The sequence below is a fragment of the Apostichopus japonicus genome, chromosome 5, assembly GCF_037975245.1.
Source record: "Apostichopus japonicus isolate 1M-3 chromosome 5, ASM3797524v1, whole genome shotgun sequence".
In the NCBI taxonomy this organism is placed as follows: domain Eukaryota; kingdom Metazoa; phylum Echinodermata; class Holothuroidea; order Aspidochirotida; family Stichopodidae; genus Apostichopus; species Apostichopus japonicus.
Genome location: NC_092565.1, coordinates 17,841,860 through 17,861,589, shown reverse-complemented (window position 1 = coordinate 17,861,589; position 19,730 = coordinate 17,841,860). Strand labels below are relative to the sequence as shown.

The 19,730-nt window shown below is 34.5% G+C and overlaps 1 protein-coding gene across 2 annotated transcripts in view; it reads right to left on the bottom strand.

Moving 5' to 3' along the window:
- LOC139967900 (neuronal acetylcholine receptor subunit alpha-7-like) overlaps positions 1-19,730 on the bottom strand; it is a 93,721-nt gene that overhangs the window by 56,834 nt on the left and 17,157 nt on the right. Inside the window, exons 2-3 of one of the 2 annotated variants that reach the window (XM_071972094.1) lie at positions 16,030-16,133; positions 14,214-15,312 (exon numbers count right to left, since the gene is read on the bottom strand). In XM_071972094.1, coding sequence (XP_071828195.1) covers positions 14,214-14,301 — 88 coding nt within the window. In that variant the 5' untranslated portion in view covers positions 14,302-15,312; positions 16,030-16,133. The remainder of the gene's footprint in view (positions 1-14,213; positions 15,313-16,029; positions 16,134-19,730) is intronic. The other variant, XM_071972095.1, reaches the window with a different exon arrangement.

Sequence of the window (19,730 nt, the reverse complement as noted above, 5' to 3'; positions counted from 1 at the left end):
ACCGACTCTTATGTCTTACTGTTAGTCAATGTGGCAGGTGGCAGTTAATACCGTATTAAGCATGCCTATTACTAACAAACAACCATGCTGTCTGGGCTTACCTTGTAATTGTCTCAATAACCTTTTCATTGCCAATTAATTAATTGACAATGTTTTTTTTTAAGTTGAACAGTCGAAGTGTTACCCCTTCATCATAGTGTTAGTTTCATTGGCATTTATGTTACATCTATATAGCATCATGCAGTAGTGTAGCTAGCATTTTCTATTCGCGAAATTACACCTTCATAACATTTCTTGCTTTTTGCAGTTTGTTGATGCAATCACGTCTTTTCACATCTTGTATTCATTTTACCTCAAGGAATGAGAAATATAAGAGGTATTTTTTTTCGCGGTGGAAATGTTGTTCAAAGAAACACCCCATTTTGAACCGCAATCAACGCCTTAAATCCCAGCTAAATAATCCGCCTCGGCGGAAATTATCCATATTCAACTCAATTCAAAACGGATAAACTAAGTTCCACAGATATGTCACCATTTGGTGTTCATTAAAATTCGTGAAGATTAGGTAGCATTACACTAATTGCACATCTTAAAGAGACCCAAGGGGTACGGCAATTTGTCTAGATGATAAGAGGGATGCAATTGCTTTAGGTTATATTAGTTAATTCTGCATACTCGCAAATGCATAAACATCATATGGAGCGATTCTGGCGACTGATAGGTATGCAATTATCCCTGTCATTTATGACACTCTTCACCGGCTGCAGGATTCTACGGTATAGGCAGATATGTCATTGCTAATGAAGTTCGCGAAACTGGGTCACGACGTTGCCATGAACACACACAAAATATACACTTTTCTGTTTTTTTTTTATGATATTATCCACTGAGGCGATATTATTCAGACATAGATTGATTAGTGAGGTGTTGTCTTGGGCAAGGAATATACACAAAGGTATTGATCGTGAAGATTGTTAAAGGAGTCCTATAGGTAGAAATATTATTTCTTACTTCATTACTTTTTTGGGGTATTTTGCTTTAAGGACAAAAAAAAATGACCAAAAGTTCAGAAAACTAAGTTTTTGTTAATGAAATACATTCGAACATTCGATTGACGATGAAGATTGGAACACATTTCGCCTACACACGCCACTGCAGTGTAGTTGAAATATAACTCATGAAGGAATGAAAACAACTTACAGACACTGCATGTGGGTACAATACGTCCTTTATAATGGCTATTTCGCGAAACTGATACACCGTATAGAAGGCAACTTTATCTTCTCTACATAGGCCACCATTAGACACATTTTTTTCCCCTATACTACATATACACAAGAGCAATTAACAATTGTCCTTATTCACACAACATCACCAACAACAACAAGGTATTGTGTTTCTTCATGTCAGTGGATTCTATAGTTCTCACACATCACCCCATACTTCATGACCTTCCTTGGCTACCTGTCAAACTGCGTATTGATTACAAGGTACTCCTGTTAACCTTTAAATGAATTCATGGTATTGTGCCACACTACTTGGGTGAACTCAAAGTTATACCCCAACTCGCCGTCTGCGCTCTAGCACCCAATCGTTGCTCTCTATGCACCCTGTGTCCACTAAATCTTATGGCGAGCGATCTTTCCAGTACTCCTCAACCCTCCTTTGGAAAAAACTTCCACTCAACAAAAAGAATGTCGTATCTTTGGAGATGTTCAAAACTGTATTGAAGACACACCTGTTTTCATTGTTATAATTGTTATGTTTACTCTTATTGTATATTGTGTACATATCTTTCACTTTCTTTTGTACAGCGCGGCGAGACTTTATTGTAAGTTGCGCTATATAAGAACTGTTTATTATTACTATTATTATTATTCTTATTATTATAGTAAAAGTTGACTATTATCTGTAGTCTATAAGACGACAAAGACATTGTTTGGAAATATTCGAGTCATTCTTGTCATCAGGCTCCTTTAAATTAAAGAAATATACGAACTGTTGTAAAAGATGACCTCGCGTTCCATATTTCTATTGACTTTGACTTTGTCTTTGTCTTTTGATGCTAACAACTAATCAAGAAGTGATTGAACGAATTCATCGTCGTGCAGGAGCACAAAATGCATAATAACTGATAGAAATAACTGTTACTTTTGTAACCTACAGATCTTGTGGCCCAAAACAATTTCAGCCGTGGGAATTTCTGGTCGAGTTGAGTTAATATTCAAGTTAATTAAAACTTGAAAACTCATCCATATAACGTGCTCATCCATAACAGAAGTGCGTGATATGTAGCGTGATTTGTTGAGACGATCCCTATCAGTGGGAAGAAACGATAAAGGCATATGGTCAAATAAAGCAGCACTTAAAGAATGGTCACATTAAAGAAATCTTCTGGTGGATAAAGTTGATTGCTGAGAAAAATTACTGAACATTACTGAACCACATCTGACAGGTTTTTGTATTGAGCATTTATACATCGTGTATCTATTTATGTATGTATTTTAGATCCTTCTGCAAGCAGGAACTACCGAAGAAGCCTCATTGGCTTATCAAAGTCGCAAGCTGACCGCAGTCAGTCTCCTAGATGCATATTTAACGTCCATGATTATGAATTGTCAATTGTCAACAACTCTGTAACTGGACGACATACATTAATCTTGGAGTGACTCGAACTGGGGACCTTATGATTGGAAGGCACCGGCGTTAACCACTGAGCTAACACTACATGATCATGATCGTGATCATGATCATGATCACGATCTTGATCATGATCGTGATCATGATCACGATGATCAAATTCTTACTACAGAAAACAGTGACAGCTTAGAGGCAAACAGAGCAATTATGAAGACATCATTGGATCAACTACAGTAATAATATATACTCTTTTAGTAAGGAAAGTTTTAGCCATGTTTTTATAATAGGTTACATTCAATCAACCATATCTCTAATTAGATATATTGTTTAAATTTGTACAAACGTTGGGTGTGGGTGTAACTTTAACATGTAACTACTTTCGCTCCTATCTCAATACATTTTCAAATATTCGATGTTTTTAAATAGCAGATTGAATTTAGGCTGAATTTTAGTGTTGACTTTTCATACTTCCAACAAAGCGAAACATTTGTAGTAAGCAGTAATCTCTTTGAAATTGGTGTTTTTTTACAACAAAACGCGATTATCATTATGATACATATTAGCTGTTGTTATATCTTGATCAGCTAATATTTTATTGTCATGTCAACAACAGCGATGCATGGAACTAAAACAGCTACCACGTTTCATCCTTTTAGGAAATGGTGAATGCGGTGCCACACATGTGACTTAGGAGAACTTCGTGAGGGGCTTAATGTGGTATGGACATATAGATTTATTCTATCTGAATATTTTGTGATTCGGTTAATGGGCTAGAGAAAGCTACCCCACCCCATCCTTCCTCTCACATCCGACCACTCGAGCCTACCGAGGAATCCCGTTGATGCGTATGTTAGCATCGGTCATGGATACCAAACACATCTTATATAATTATGTCGCCCTAAAGTAACGGTAGAATAATGAATATTTCAGCTTTGTATGCTTATTTTATGAGTAAACCTACAATGAAAATAAATATATACGACTGCTATTTTGCTTTATCAAACATTAAGAGAGGAGAGATAGCAGTAGCAGACACACAGACAGATAAACAGGGATACAACCAGACAGACTGACAGAGGATATCCGAGGTAAGTGGACTCATTATCGTGAAGCTTTTGAATGTGAATCTTGTTACCCGGGTAATAAGATTAGTTTGCTTATTCCCTTGATAAACTCATAAGATAAGTCTCATTCACTAACAAACTTAGTATTATAGTAATATAAATCTCTTTGATGTGAATGTGCATCGCTTTTACACCTCTTCGATCATTGTTCATGGGTTTTATTGCCTGATAGTCAAATAAATCTTCGCTTTAAGTGAAATCTCATCATTCATGTTAAGAGCCATCGGCAAGGCTGATAATCCTCCGTTGGATGTTAACTTTGGGATAATCATACTCAGGTAGGTGTGTTTGTAGAATGTTGGGCTATTTAGATTACACAAGCTAGGCATAACCAGCTTGTTCGACATACGTATAATATTTCTCTTCTCAAACGGATTATTTTCTTTCATGTTTTATGATATTGTTGTATACGTCACTTTAACGCGTTACTTGAAAACAATTCCTGGGAATATATAAACTATCCTGTAGCATAATGTAACAGTTACAAGGATTTGCTATGAATTATCTTAACTTCTAAACAACAGCAATAACTTGTTCTGTTTCAACGTTTTGTTATTTTTCTACAGTATGACAAGCTTAAACGAACATTTCAACGACCCAGTGACCCCATTTCTTATGAAATGTGCAAATGTTATCATCAAACTGTTCAGAAATAGGTATCGACTTTTTCCACACGGATTATGGAATATATATAAATAATTAGGCCTAAATAAGGCAAATATAAGTGTATGCCTATGTGGAGCATGAAATAGCAAAGATGTCTAGATAATTAACTGCTGATTCAGCTGTAAAATTACCCGGTTTTTATCTACATGCAAACCATTTGCTTTGCACAAAAGGCATATTTACATTATACGTTTATTTGCAGTATAGGTTTAATTGACATGAAGGGAGTCGACTACAATCAAACAGGGAACATAACTATCCGGCTTCCATCCTTATTAGCTTCTCTTTTCTAATCAAAGATAACATCAAACGACTATTATTCTATGGATTTGTTTCATACGAAAATATTTTAATAATCATAGTCGTGTCAATGACCAGGCGTTCCCGTTGGCTCGTAAGACGAAGAAGAAGAAAAAACCCCGGAAAGAACTGAAAGATACCATCACGGTCGATCAAAAACTACTGACAGTTGCTTAAGACGTAGCCACTTGATTAGTTCAAGACAAGTCCTAGGGCAACGCGTTCTTTTGACATCAAGGTCCATGGTGACTGTTAGATTCCTGTAGGCTCTGACGAGAAGGCTACAACTGCAAGAGGATGACAACACTCTGTGACGTCACCGGGAGACATATCAGGGTAGTAGCAACATTGTAAATATAATGTTTTGAAACAAGTTTCATCCATTATTATCCAGACGAGACGATTCGGCGGTTTTTGGACATAACGCCCTGAAAGTATATATACCCTCTTGCCCGAGGGATCGTTATGTTAGTCTTCCTTTCGGCAAAGAAACCCCTTTTCTCTCTATTTTGATGACGACCGACCTAGATTTTGTGACAGAAGATGAAGTGCGTTTGCTAGGATTCCTTGTTTATCTCTTGGACAATTTTGAAGGGTGCATTTGGTCACTAAAACATGTCAGAGTAAGGTTTGAAGAGGATATGTTAGAGAACATGAAACTATTTGATTCACCACATCAACTCCACCATATAGACGAATAAAATATGCGCGGTATATTGTAAGATATATTACATAAGATAAGATACATGGAGCAACCCCCTCCCCCATCCGCCGCCCCACCACCAGCAAGTGATTGCTGTATCAGTGTATGTAGTAATTAAAAAAAAACCATGGGAGAAAGCCTACGTCTGTCAACTTTGATTTTGATAGAACCTACTACAGATATAGGTAAGTAAATTAACCGTGTGACGTAATTGTGATCAACTTTATTATAAACTCGAATCGGGTCCATCGTAGGTAACCAACGTATTGGTAATCAACGGACCATGCATTGCTTCACGTGATAAGAGATTTGTTGCAAATGTCAATTCAAACGCCGAATACATTATAAATAAATGCCGATGTACATACACAATCCATAATATTATGCAATGATTATACATTTGTGTTTTAAATTCTCATTAAAGCAAACGACATATATGCATTCTATCGTAAGAAACTGAATTTTTCCATAATATTATCACAAATTAAAAAATCCAATTTTTGTTATTATATGTACATGCCGATTCTCACCTCCTATAGCCTGCATTTTTTTCATGGGATATGGTTATGCAAATAAGCCCTATGGCATGTAATATTTTCATGTGGGCAAATAGATGTGAATAAGTAACAACATCATGCAATACTGACCTGCTAAAAACAAGATTTTATGACAGTATATGGAAAAGACGACAAACCAGAATTTTTTTCATTTCCATTTTCTTACTTCCTTTTTATATTTCTAACCATTTGGCTCACAATGTTGAATATGTATGGTTTGTAGTATCTCCAACTTTATAGACGCTACAGACTATGTACGACGCATGAAATTATGAAAGATGTTATCAACCATCCTTTGTATTATTAATTAAATTATAAAATAAATGTTTGGTGTGGTAAGTGCGACATAAATATATCACCTTGTCGATATAGTTGTTCAAACAACATTACACTAACTTGATTAACTCAAATTTCCATCTAACTTCTATACGTCCACACAATATACTTTGCTGTATTGTCACAAGTCCGTGCTGAAGTAGTTTTACACTCTGTGTTCTAGTTTTGTGTAAGTACAATTATCACTCGAACTCTTTCAATGGTTATAGTGTACGTAATCTAGAAAACAATTATCCTAGTCTGTCTGTCTCTCTGTCTGTCTCTCTACCTCTCCATCTATTTCTTGTAAATGAGCAAACGCATGTCTCTTTCAACAGTACCGAATTTCGTTTCTCGTGATGTCGTCTGGAAGCCACGAGAAAGTAATGTTTGATGATTTTGCTGTACAGCAGGTGTTACTAAATTGAAATTTTTGTTGAAAGCGTTGGCTGTAATGTTAATTAAAACCCCGATAGTTATTGGAGTGGAAACATCATTTCACAGCAAACATGTTATGTCAATAAGGTTCTGTTATTTGAATTTTTTATTTCTTCGAGACATTCATTTCTATCACTAACGCAACTGAACTACGTGAAACTCAACATGAATTTCAAGACCAATATATTCGCTGTTTTAACGTATGGAGTAGTAGCACGTTTACAACACACCGTATATAAGTAAACAGTTTCCTAAATGTTATGTTATTTCAAAATAATTCCAAACTAATTGAAAAGAAAGTAAGGCATCAGTTTGAACAACGGAGGTACTTTATGCAAAAACCTATGAGCATGGAACGAGTTATTATACCCTGTTCTAGCGTCCCCTGCACCCCCGCCAATAAACAGTATATCCAAAAGCACTCTGGTGCCAAAAAATATAGACCGCGAAGAAGTTACAGACTGGTAACAAATTATGCGTTTGATGTTTTTTTTTCATGATATCACAGTGGATGTGAATCACACATAGAGTGCTAGAAAGATATTGCGTGCGTAACATTACCATCAATTTGGAAATATGCGATCACCTAAACATTTCTGTTTATAGTTCAATAAAGCTGTCCAATCATAAATTCCAATTGATAAACCATAACAAGTAATATTTCATCCAATAACATTGTCGAAAACTATACCCATTTATATCCTTGTAACTTTAAACAGCGAGTATGACAAGAACATTTTTTGAATGTTTTCAAAATGTATTGTAGAAACATTTTTATATAACGTTTTCAGAATATTGACGTAGAGTTTCTTTTTATGTTACGTGAAAATAATGATTGCAAACGTTTTATAAAACTAACAACGTTGTATAGACGTATTTTCAAGCTCAAATTGTGTATGACGTTTTTAAAACGTAGCTGCAAGATTAAATATTTAAACATTTTCTCTCTCAAGTTAGCATATTAACAGAGTCGTGTTGAAGCTTTGTGATAAATACATGTTATTACAGTATTAACTATATCCTAGCTGGCTTACGCATGAGACCGCAATTTATTTATGAGTGACAAATTCGTCTCGAAAAATCTCCCATCCCCTGAAGTTTAAAGGAATAAATATACTTTGCTTGAAAATAATTCCATACCAACGTATTTATATATTAAAGCAATAATGGATTCAATTCCTCTACATAGCGCAAGTATTTTGGCGAAGGCGGATACATTTAGAAATTTTTCTAATTGTCTGTTTCTGTTGTTTCCTAATGTTTTCATAATCCCGCTAATATTTAACAAATTATTTGTATCACTTTGATACCAAACCTATGTTATGCACATAGTGTTAGCACTGTTTGCTATATGCATGCATTACTTGTTTCCCGTAATTATCATGAGAATATGACAAAAAACATTTTCTTCTTCTTCTTCCTTATTATTTTGCCTGTTGCGACAGATAGAAAAGCAATCATGATATCAACATCGAATATGATTTAATGTCTATTCCTAATTACTTTTAATAGGAAAGTATACTCCTACAAGTAAAGCTTTAAATGTTCCACCTTTTTTGCTCCTAAAAATGGACAGAAACAAGTACATCGTTCACTAGGCCCAAGGGCGTCTCGATACATTCTTAAGCTGACGAAATACCAGTCTAACAGATCACCTGGGAAACCTTTAACAGAGTATTAAATATTAAGTGCAGTTTCTCGTACTCGAGGTTTGGATTCATCTTTCGATGAAGTAACGAGTGACCTAGCATAGGTTCTATACATTATATTTAAAGGGAAATAATGGCAAATGTCTCACACGTGAAATGTTGTAGTCGCGGCAAGATTAACTTCAAAGCATTCAAATGGGAAGCTGTATCCCTTAATAGAGTGCGATAAATATTCCCGGCAATGTAGTATTTCGTCACGTTTACAATAAAGTTGTTTTCAAAATGTTATATAATTGTGAATCGACTAATTCTAAATCTGTGACAAATATATCTAAAGATTTATGGTTCTGAAATTCAGACGAGTCTCTTTGACTTATATATACATAAAAATACATGATAGGCCTTCTTCGAAGTGAAGCAGACACTGATCTATGTTGGGAATTTACAGAAGAAAGCTCATGAACATACATGCAGTCACCCTTAACTGAAATTCATTATATACTGATATAATATAATATTATAATATATATGTAGATATATAATATTTGACAGAGCTTAAATAAGCTAAACGTAAGAGAGACCACAAGAAATATAAAATCTCATAAAGCGACGTCACTTTCTCCTCTTTGCACCCTTCCTTGTTTCCATTATCCTCCCTTTCACTCACCAACCCCTCCCTGTTGCAACTGAGGCAATAACAAGCAGCTATAAGTAATCCTGGCTGCAGCATTGGGAGGAACTGGAAGATCGAAATGAGGAAAGACGGTAAGATCAAAACGATGAACCGCAAAATGTCTGATTTAGTATTGATTTACTGTGCTATATCTAATTTGCAGTGGTATTTTTTTCTTCTTCAAATGGATTGGATTTAAGGTTCTTTGGCTGCGTTACTCCTTAACGGATCTATTCTTAGTTACATCAATCGAATACACGTAGGTTAAGCGGTTCAATTGCAGCCCGCCATGAATATTATTAAGCAATTCTTTTACCATACTTCAATACTGCAAGACTAGAATGTTCCGTAAAAGAAACATAGAAACCACAAGCTTTGTATTGTAATACAGTGTGTTTTCACATTTACTTTAATACAGTGAACAAAAACAAGTGTCCATATGAACGATTATCCATTCCTCCTGAGTTATATGATACAGGCAATATGACAGAACTAAATTAATGACAAATTAATATTATATATGGCTTTTAAGCTCCAACGCTAATGAAATAACTTTGCTTCGTAGCAGTTGAATGATCATATTTTCATTTAATATTTTTTTTCATGAAGCTAAGTTTAATTTAATTCTTTGAATCTGAGTTCGTTTTAGACATGTATATTAATTAAAGCTATTGCAACAAATTTGACTGGGTGTAAAAAGTGTAAGAATGGTTCATCTGAGTGAAAGAAAAACACAAATGATCGGTTCTAGCGATCAATCCTATCCAACTGTTTAATTCCTCGCACCCCCCCCCCCCCCATCCCCATGTCCCAACGACAGTAATGATTCTTGACAACCGTTGTGTGATGTGTATAACCCCTATATCTCTGATATCAACACTTTTATGATATATCTGGATACCTTTCTGTTCGATGTAAAATGTAAACATTCTAAGTAAAATAGGCCAAAATGTGGTAGATTGTAGCTTTATGGTCGAAGAGACATGAAGCAGGTGTTTTAAAGGTCAAGTCCATTCAACCTGCGGAAGATCCAGCGCAAGTCAAACATTCCGTGTAAGTGAGTTTTCTCATCCATACAGATGTTTATCTTAAAGACAAAACACTTCAAAGAGATGGTAACTTATTGTGCGAATAATGAGCACGTACTTACCTATTTAGGAAGAAAAAGGATCTAATGCTTACAAAGAAAAATATCAGGGCAATTTAGCCATGAACTAGTAAACCTTGAAAACCTAGTTACATATTTTCGTTCTTCCAGAAATTTTTTTTTTTATTAAAGTGAGGAAGAGGCCGATTTTATCAAAAATGTGTAAATTGGTAAGCGTTATATCTTGACGTTTTGCAATATTCGGTATGCAGTAATAAATGAGAAGGAAAGAAGATACGGAATTCTAAACTTTGATTTACAATATTCACTTTCTGATTTTTGCTTGTAATCAAATTTTCTTTTGCACTTTCGATGCGTTCAAGTCAACACTGTGACATTATGGTTTCAGTACAACGTAAATCGTACTTTTATAGATGATAGACAATTTTTCGTTTTGTTCAACCATAAAGCGGAATATCTTATGAATATAAATATTACATTCATATCTCTTATTTATTAAACCATCTTTGAAGTTTCCTCTCGTTCTCCTTCTTCGTCTTTTCAATTCATTTTTGTTCTCTTCAGAGATAGCAAGATGCAGACCACAAAAATCAAAAACTGAAATTTAAGAAGGATTTGACTTACACGATGTATGATTAGATTACAATTGGGAGGCATTCTTTACATAGTTCAGCATATGGAACTGATTACATGGGAACGTCGTTCTCTAAATATGATATAGCCGTCAATTTAACATACAATCCACGTCAATACCATGAGCAGTGTAATCAAATCAGTTATGAAAAATTCTTTCTTCCTACGTCTGGTATCCTTTTACATGTCATGTTCTAAGCTCCTTTCATCGTACACTATATATTACTGATTTTATACTATGTTAGCTAATAGTTAATGCACGAAATCTGATTAGGAGAGCTCGTGGGTAATGATTAATTTGTGTAGTTATGGATGTACGGGGGTCTATTTATATATTTACCGTCTATCTCGACATGAGATGAATTTGATAACATAGGTTTTGTTTTTCTTAATTATGACTTTCAAAGAGATAAGAAGTAGTCAATGATACTGTTATTCTTTGTTTTTAATAAGTATACGTTAATATAGAAATAAATCGTTTACTTCCGATAGATATCACGTACAAAGGCTAAGCATTATTGTATTTATATAGAGGAAACATTTCATTCGGAAAGGTGCAAGTGGATATGACGTCATTGGTTGAAATAGATATGCCAAAAATGAAAGGCCCTAAAAGAAGTGTTTTCATGGAAGATAATTTATTGTCCTCAAACGTATAACTGAAAAGGAAGTGATACTCATTGTCAACCACAAATTTCAGTCGTAATGTATAATCGCGATATTAATTAAAAGTTTACTGCAAGTGAACTTTACTACATAGCTTGACGTTAATACGTCGCTATGACATCACGTCTAAAATGGTTATGTCAGACGAACATTTTGCTGTCATTTGTACAGTGCCAAGCATCTTATCTGGTCGTTCAAAGACGAAAGATTGATATTAAAGGGAGCTTTTAAAAGAAAATAATTATGGCGATTACATATCAATATTCGAAATTATGATAGAAAACCAAATAATGATATATGGTATTTGTCGTTCAATTTGTTACAAGGAATGACTCATATCACACTTATACTCGAGGCTGTTCCCTGATCAATACTATAGTTGCGTTAAAGAGACAATGTCATTTTCTTACATTAGGCGAACCATCAATCGTAAATTATCGATTGTAGCTTAAAGGATTTAAAGCATGGTTTCCCTAACTTTATCCCCCACACCCCACCCCACCCCCCACTCCACGAACCCCCTGTGGAAATCAGAGTTGTCCACGAACCCCCAACTTTTCGAGACACGATCTGAGTCTTTATTATACTATAATACGCATAACAGTGCTTCGTAAAAGATCAAGTTCATAGTGTAATATTGTAATGATAAATGCACGGTACGGTACTACTGAAACGCGAAAAGAGTTTGTCGTTAGGTACGACGTTTGTACAGTACTAAATGATATGATATATCAGATTTTAGTTCAACAAAAAGTTCTCTAGTTTTGACTTTCAGAAACGTCTCACGAACCCCATGGGATGGACTCACGCACCCCCTGGGGGTTCATGCACCCCAGTAAGGGAACCCCTGATTTATAACATCAATTGTTGTAGCGGCTACAGTCTTCGGTCACTGATTTGATCCAATTGACTTTGTTAGTGTCCTGGTTATCCAGCAATGTGTATACACTAACATACGTATCCGTCAGCAATATATTGACGTGGGCTGAAAATAATATATCGTTTTATATTAAGTTTATTCTATTAACATGTCATGCGGTAGGAAGGTCAGTGATATGGATATATCTTATATGGTGAAGGAAGCTTATCAGTTGTTAGATGCGCCATAAAGAATTCGTTCATATATTTTTAATGATAATTAATATGCTTTTATTCAATTTATTGTCATGCAATCGACAGAATGTTTCGAAAATGAACGTATGTAATACCTATGCTTGCGTGAAACTATATTAACATAAGAGCATTCTATAGCGGTTTAAATTTTAATATCATATTTATATGACGTCACACCTTATCCAACGTATATACCATAATGTTCACAATGTGGTCCAGACTCTGAAGAAGGTCGTATTATTTAATGATTGTTAGCTGACGTCACATATAGATCTGCCAAGCATTCTCCCCCGTTGGAGATTGTCTGATACATCATCATTATATCGAAAGAGGATTTCCCCGGGGAAATATCCTCCATCGACAAAATATGACATTCCTCTGTAGGTAGAAAATGTATTATCAATACATTACTGAGGCTAACGTTGCCGCGTCTATAGAGTGCTATTAATGTACAAAAAGCACAATATTTTACCGCTTCCAGTAAGCCCCCTATCCTTTCCGCTTGTCCCCCTTTGCCCCTATGGTGTGAAGTTAAAAAAAAATGTAACATTGTAACATGTTACATTGTGTTCGCAAATGTTAATCGCTGGCTGACTGTGACATTTTTACTTCTACTATAAATGATTGTTCAGACAGTGCATTAGATAATACAAGTTTAGATGTGAAACATTTTTGAAAGGCCAAAAGAAAACATGTTTCCATGAGATGAAAATGCTCTTTGTTGTAAACAAATGGCTACTTTCCTTTTGTTTACTGTGTCATCAAATAGATTCCATAATTCCTCTTTCTTTCTTTTTCCTGAGATTTCTATATTTTGTTTCGTTTAGTTATGCAATTCAAGACGCTATGCTTTATGTAGCCTACGTTCCTCGGTTACAAGAGTTTTACCTCAGTTATATTAACTTAAAACATCATTTCCTCCTTCAACGTTAAATTTCGGTCTCTGCAAGAATACATTGCCAGAATTTGAGCTTCGTACAATATTATCTTCTTTATGTACCGCTTTACGTTCCTTACAGTAACATTCTCAATCAATTTCTATTGTGTTTTGACGCCAGGGGTATATAACGCAGACTGCTTGAGAGTATCGTTAATGTCCACATGCATCTTCATTTCTCTCTGTTTGTTTTGATATGAGATTCTATTAATTGATTTAATTTCTTTCCATTTACTTTAATGACCATACAGTAAACCCATGTCACCTTTAATATAGAACAATATATCTTATAGAATTGTTGGTTATTAATTAAAGTAACCAGCAACGTCCGCAAAAAAAAAAAAAACTGAACATTGTTGACATAACGGTTATTCAATATATGACCATTCTACAAAGAATCGAAACAGCAACATTTCTTTACAAATAATAAATATCGAGATTTCCTATACAAATTCAGGGAATAATTAAAATCGATTCTCTGATATAGGCCATATTTTTGTACTTCAGGAAGATTATGATGTATTTTGAAAAGCTGAGATAGTTTTCCGAGTATGCAATAAGCTAAATTATTTAAAAATCAGTCAGGAACTTACACCATCGTCGTAAACACTGTATATGGTTAAGAGGTAGATAATTCAAAATGGCAGACTAAAAATCATATCAGGTATGAATTAATGTGCAAGAAACTTACCTGGATGTATTAATGCCATTGTTAAAATCAGGTATATCGCATTGGTATCCATTAAACCGATGATTTTGGAAAGAAATTGCAAAGACATTGCTCAAGTTTCCTTTCTAGTTACTGGTTACTAAATGAGAGTTATGTCCATTGACATTCTACTTTTATGCGATGTGACTTACTTGAAGTCGACTTGAAGCAAGTCTAAAAACAAAGCACTCTTTTGAGCTTTATCGTATTTTACAAATCTCCCATCAGTTAATAGAAAACATATTGGACTGACATTTATGAGAACGTTATGAGTATATAGAAGAGTTATTGAAAGTAATTAAAGATACTATTAACTCCATGGAATTTCCAATCGAAAGATGAGTAAATGTAAACTTATTCACAATTAATTGAAACGTTTTGCAGTATCCATCTTTGTCAAAATGAAGTGTCGTCCAACCAGCTATCAAGAATAAAAATAAACAGTCTTGATGAACTTCTTCACAAAGTTGCAGTTTACTGAAAATTCACTTAAGAATGTGAATACGACTTAATCAGTTGATATTTCCTTTTATAGTGAATGCGAAAATCAAGTCGCCGAGATATGACTTAGGCGCGATGAAAGATGGTGAAGCACATGTCAATATTTTTTTCAAGTAAAAAATCCCCCCTACATATTTATTATTCCGAATGTTTAATCAATTTAACACTATCGCTACCTTGTTTGGGCGATTGCTTTCTATTCCCTTCCACTGTACTAATATCAGCTAAAATCCCATCACAGTAATGTACGAAGAAGATCTTCATATATTTCGCCCACGTAAATAATGTAATGTTTGTTCACGATAAGATTCCCAGGGCATGTTCATCTACCGTAGACACAGCTGAATTCTAACCGGAGCGGGCAAGAGGTAATTCGCCTGCGCTCTAAGCTCTGTGATGCATTACGTTATAATATTGATTGCCATAGTCTTAAGTTGTCCATCAGAAGGCTGACATTACAGTTTCTATAAGTTATCATGGTCATATAGACAGAACTCCATCATTTTCTGTGGTCTATATAACCGCCGGGTTGAAAACCACCGAGTCTTCATGAAAACAGTTTATAACTAATTGTATAGTTCTGTAAAGAAGATTGGAAATTGGTCTGCATCAAGATGAGGAAAAAACAAAACATTGTCGCCTCATTCTAAGATAATAGAATATGAATTAACATGAGAACAAATTAATGAAAAGATTTCGATATAATGAAAACTCATTTTTCTTTCTGTTACATTGAGTGAAATGATTTATACGAAGTTCATTAATCTTCGGTTTCGGTTAATTTTCGGTTTCAATTTGTCTCGTTTTTCAATAGAGAAGTTATTTTATTTACAAAAAAAACGAAACCCCCTCAGGAAATAGAGAAGATTTGATTGATAGAAGCAGAGCGATAGAAGTAAAGGAAACAGTTTTTGTATTTTAATCCTTCATTCTCGTTGGAATCAAAGACTTCGTTGAAAAGGGAAATAGAAGATCGTTTGAATTTTTATCTAATGTTAAAGGGATTGAAGACTCGCGCAAAAAAAGAAACGTCTGATGCCGGTAATCTGACCTAGTTTCGAAGGAGGTGTAATAGAAGTGTTAGAACCACCATCGATCCCAGAAAATACACACACAGCTTGCTTCCGTCGGTAATTAGACATTAGTGTACAGTCAATATACATGCAGCTACGGTCAATACCCACAACACAGTGTACATAGCAGCGGTAGGACATCTCATGTTTAGATAAAAGATAACAAGGTATCACGTTTCATAACTGTCTGCATTTTGTAGCGACAAGAAGAAAACTTCACTTACAAGCAATGGAAAGTTAACTTTTTCAGAGGGCGGCACGTGGTTTGGGGAGAGTCTTCAATACCTTTAAGCTGGACTTGTTTCACTGTGTTTCATTTTCTAATTCACTGCAGAGACAAACAGACAACGAAATGCCTCAAATTAATTACTCCTGAAGCAAATGAAGATAATGAAACTGTGAAGTTGGAAAATGTCTTCCAAAACGTTTTGTGAGTCTCTCACATAAACACATGGGATGATCATTATTACAGCAGATAAAGCTACAACATGATGTATCTTAATTTGCTTTCACACTGCTTCAAACTTTTAATGCAGGAAATAATATTACATGAACATGAAACATTCAAGCAAACTCAAAAGTATCTCATGAATAAGATCATCCATAGTAAGGCAAAGATTCAAAATGAATTACCAAAGGACATTACTTGTTCCTAAAACATATCATTGGCTCTCTTGAAGTAGCCAAATGTTTCGTCACAGTTAATGTTTCGTCACAGTAACAGAATAACCAATTAAGTGGTCATTGTTTTAGCAATATTATTACCAACGGAACATTCCTTTAACTGAGTTATTTTTGGAACTTTCATGAGTATATAGCGTAATGAGCATTCGTTATTTACACACTAAGGCATACATATCAGGGTATATATAAAGAAAATGCATATTCATGAACATATATCCTTCATATATTAAACAAATAAACACTTCCTATAGATATTTGCGAGCAAGGATGAGGATAAATGGGTGAACCAAAACTCAGGAAACTGATCATTTAATTGTGGCAGGGTAATCCATTTCTCTTACGTGCACAGCTTACTTTTCAGATTTTAGGACGATGATATTGGACTGACCGTTCTGGTACTAAAGTGGTCGATATTTTAAGCGCAAGCTACTAACGTGCATCATATTACACATTTGTTTTATTTCAGAGATCATTACTGGGTATATATGTATATCAGGTTTTGCAATAGGTATTTAAGTATTTTATACGGAGATTAATATCGAGGGATGTTAACGGAATGTATTTTGGAGAGGCACGATCGATGATACTCCTTGGTATTAACAGTAACGATGTATAAAGTAAGGCACAACCTTTACTGAGTTTGTACATTGACGCACACTTTTTGCCATATTAACCAAAATAATGGAACTTTACGAAGTGATATTCCTCACGGAGATCGAACAAGATTTTATTTTTCCATGGACCTTATCATTCTAATGATGCGAATTACGAGTAGCCAACCTTCTCATAGAACTATCGGAAACGGCCACGCGTCTTAATCGTTTCTTAAAATGTGTTAATCTATCTCAAACAACTAATGACGCTGACACTTTACTCACGACGTACGGTATTTGCAGTTTAATGATCGTGTCACTGTTGTACGTCCTCCCCCCCTCCTACTCCTACTCCTACCCCCATACCCCCCCCCCCAACTCACTCCCCCTTGGCGTAAGATACACCTAACTGATATTTTGAGTAGCGTTTGAACAACTTTGGTAGATTTTTGAAATTCTTGTTTAATTTATCCTTTATGCCTATATATAACCATAGCTGGCACCACATGCAGATTTCATAACCTTATGAATTTGTCCTAACAACCATGTTATTAATGTTAAATACCAAGCATATAATTCACAATTTTATAATGACTTAACTATTCTGTGCATACACAATCTTACAGTAAAAGATGCGAAGAACGGAACTCATCATTTTGTGAAGTTAATATTCCTGGTTTACTTCCTGACTTTGACTAATTAATCATCGCTGTTAAGCCTCAGTATAAGTGAAAGTTAGCATGTTGCAATTTGAACGGAACCTCATTTTTATTTATACATTTTTTTTTTATTATGGAACAATATTTTTTATAATAAACAATTAAAGGTCAATTGAAGTGAAATAGGATTTGTCGTCAAACAGTCTTACTGGCATTGCATCTTTTAACCAATGAGAAGATGGAATTGGTTTTTCAAATGATGCATGAAATTTGAAGTAATTTAGATCGATTCCATTTGACAAGGATTGGTCAAGTTTCATCTGAATGGTTATAAATAACCTTCAAGATACGTCGACGCTTGTTTGCATTTTTTCCTTTCACCGAATCGACATCAGCATAATCTGACATTTAGAGAGTTTTCGATAATATAAAAAAAGAAAATGGTTGGAGGAATATCATTTATCAAATGTGCATTAGAAGGATATGCCATTACGTTCAAGTTCATGCCTTAACGCGTTCGTTTCATGATTCTGTTTTTCAGTGATGAGTTGGAGAGTGACGTTGACTGTACATTTATCTGACATCTGAAAAATATGTCATTGTTTCATTTTAGACTAGTAGAAAGATGGTTTCTCGAAATCGCATGAGACCGTATCATCCTTTGGCTCTATATATGTAGAACTATGATTTCTTAACTGATGGAGTGTCAAAATTTATGAAGGACGAAAAACTCAATATTCTGCATATTTTAATCTCAAACGAGATGCCTATTGATGATACACTTTTGTGAGCCGTTTTTTAATCACTATAAGCAGACGTTTGCATTGTTTACTGTGGACAAGATGGAGGATGAAAAATAAGAAAGGTACTGGTCGACTGAAATATTGTAAATGACCTACTAAAAGAAAAAAACAACGTTGATATTGAAAAACAAACAATTCTGATAAAAACTAAAAACAGCCGAATATTCATGTAAAAATATGATAGATATCAGTAAAACAAACATTCATTAGTATTCGTTATTTACACAGTAAGGCATACATATCAGGGTGTAGATCCGAAAGAAAATACATATTCATGAACACGATGTGGATTTCCTGTTCATATATCCTTCACGAAACAAATAAAACACTTCCTATAGATATTTGCGAGCGAGGATGAGGATAATTGGGTGAAATACAAATCAAGAATACTGATCTGTTTTATTAACATGACAATAGTATGTATGCAAAACAAGACAGATACTTGGTCGATTGAAATATTGTAGATGACCTACTAAAACAAGAAACAATGTTGATGTTAAAAACCAAAAAATTATGATACAGTCAAACTGTGTTTTCTTTATTACTTAAATGAAAGATAAATGCAAAATAACTATACGGAAGGAACTAATAAATATCCTAAGCTTACCCTTGTTATAGTATATCTAACTTTAAGTAGTTAGTTAAACAGTTGTTAGACGATGTCAGAAAGAATAAACGACCCGCCTCAAAAAGTTGATTGCGTCATAATTATACTAACACGGCGCCAACATATACTTTTACCAAAATTGTCCAGATTTTCTTGAAAATGTTATATTATTATGTAAAATATTTAGAATGCATGCATTTAACAGTAATATATGTAATAATTTGAGGTATCCATGTGATAATAAGTAAACAAATTCATCCCAAGTTTTTCAATGCGCCATAAATACCATTACCATCACAGCCCAACCAAACCCAACCTACCATGCTACAGATTCCAAACAGTCAATTTAAGCTTAACGCAAATAATGATGTGAACTACATTAAAGTAAGCTACAAGAACCGCCTGTATGAGGTTTAGTTCCCAGCAGCAAATGACCGATTGATTATTATTTCTCGATGGTAAAAAGCAAAATGTTTAATAGTCAGCTTCTAATCTATATCAATGAGCATACTTTAGTTCGCGAAATTACAGTGATAATTATTCTGTGTTTTGGTTAGAATAGCAATAATTTAAATAAAT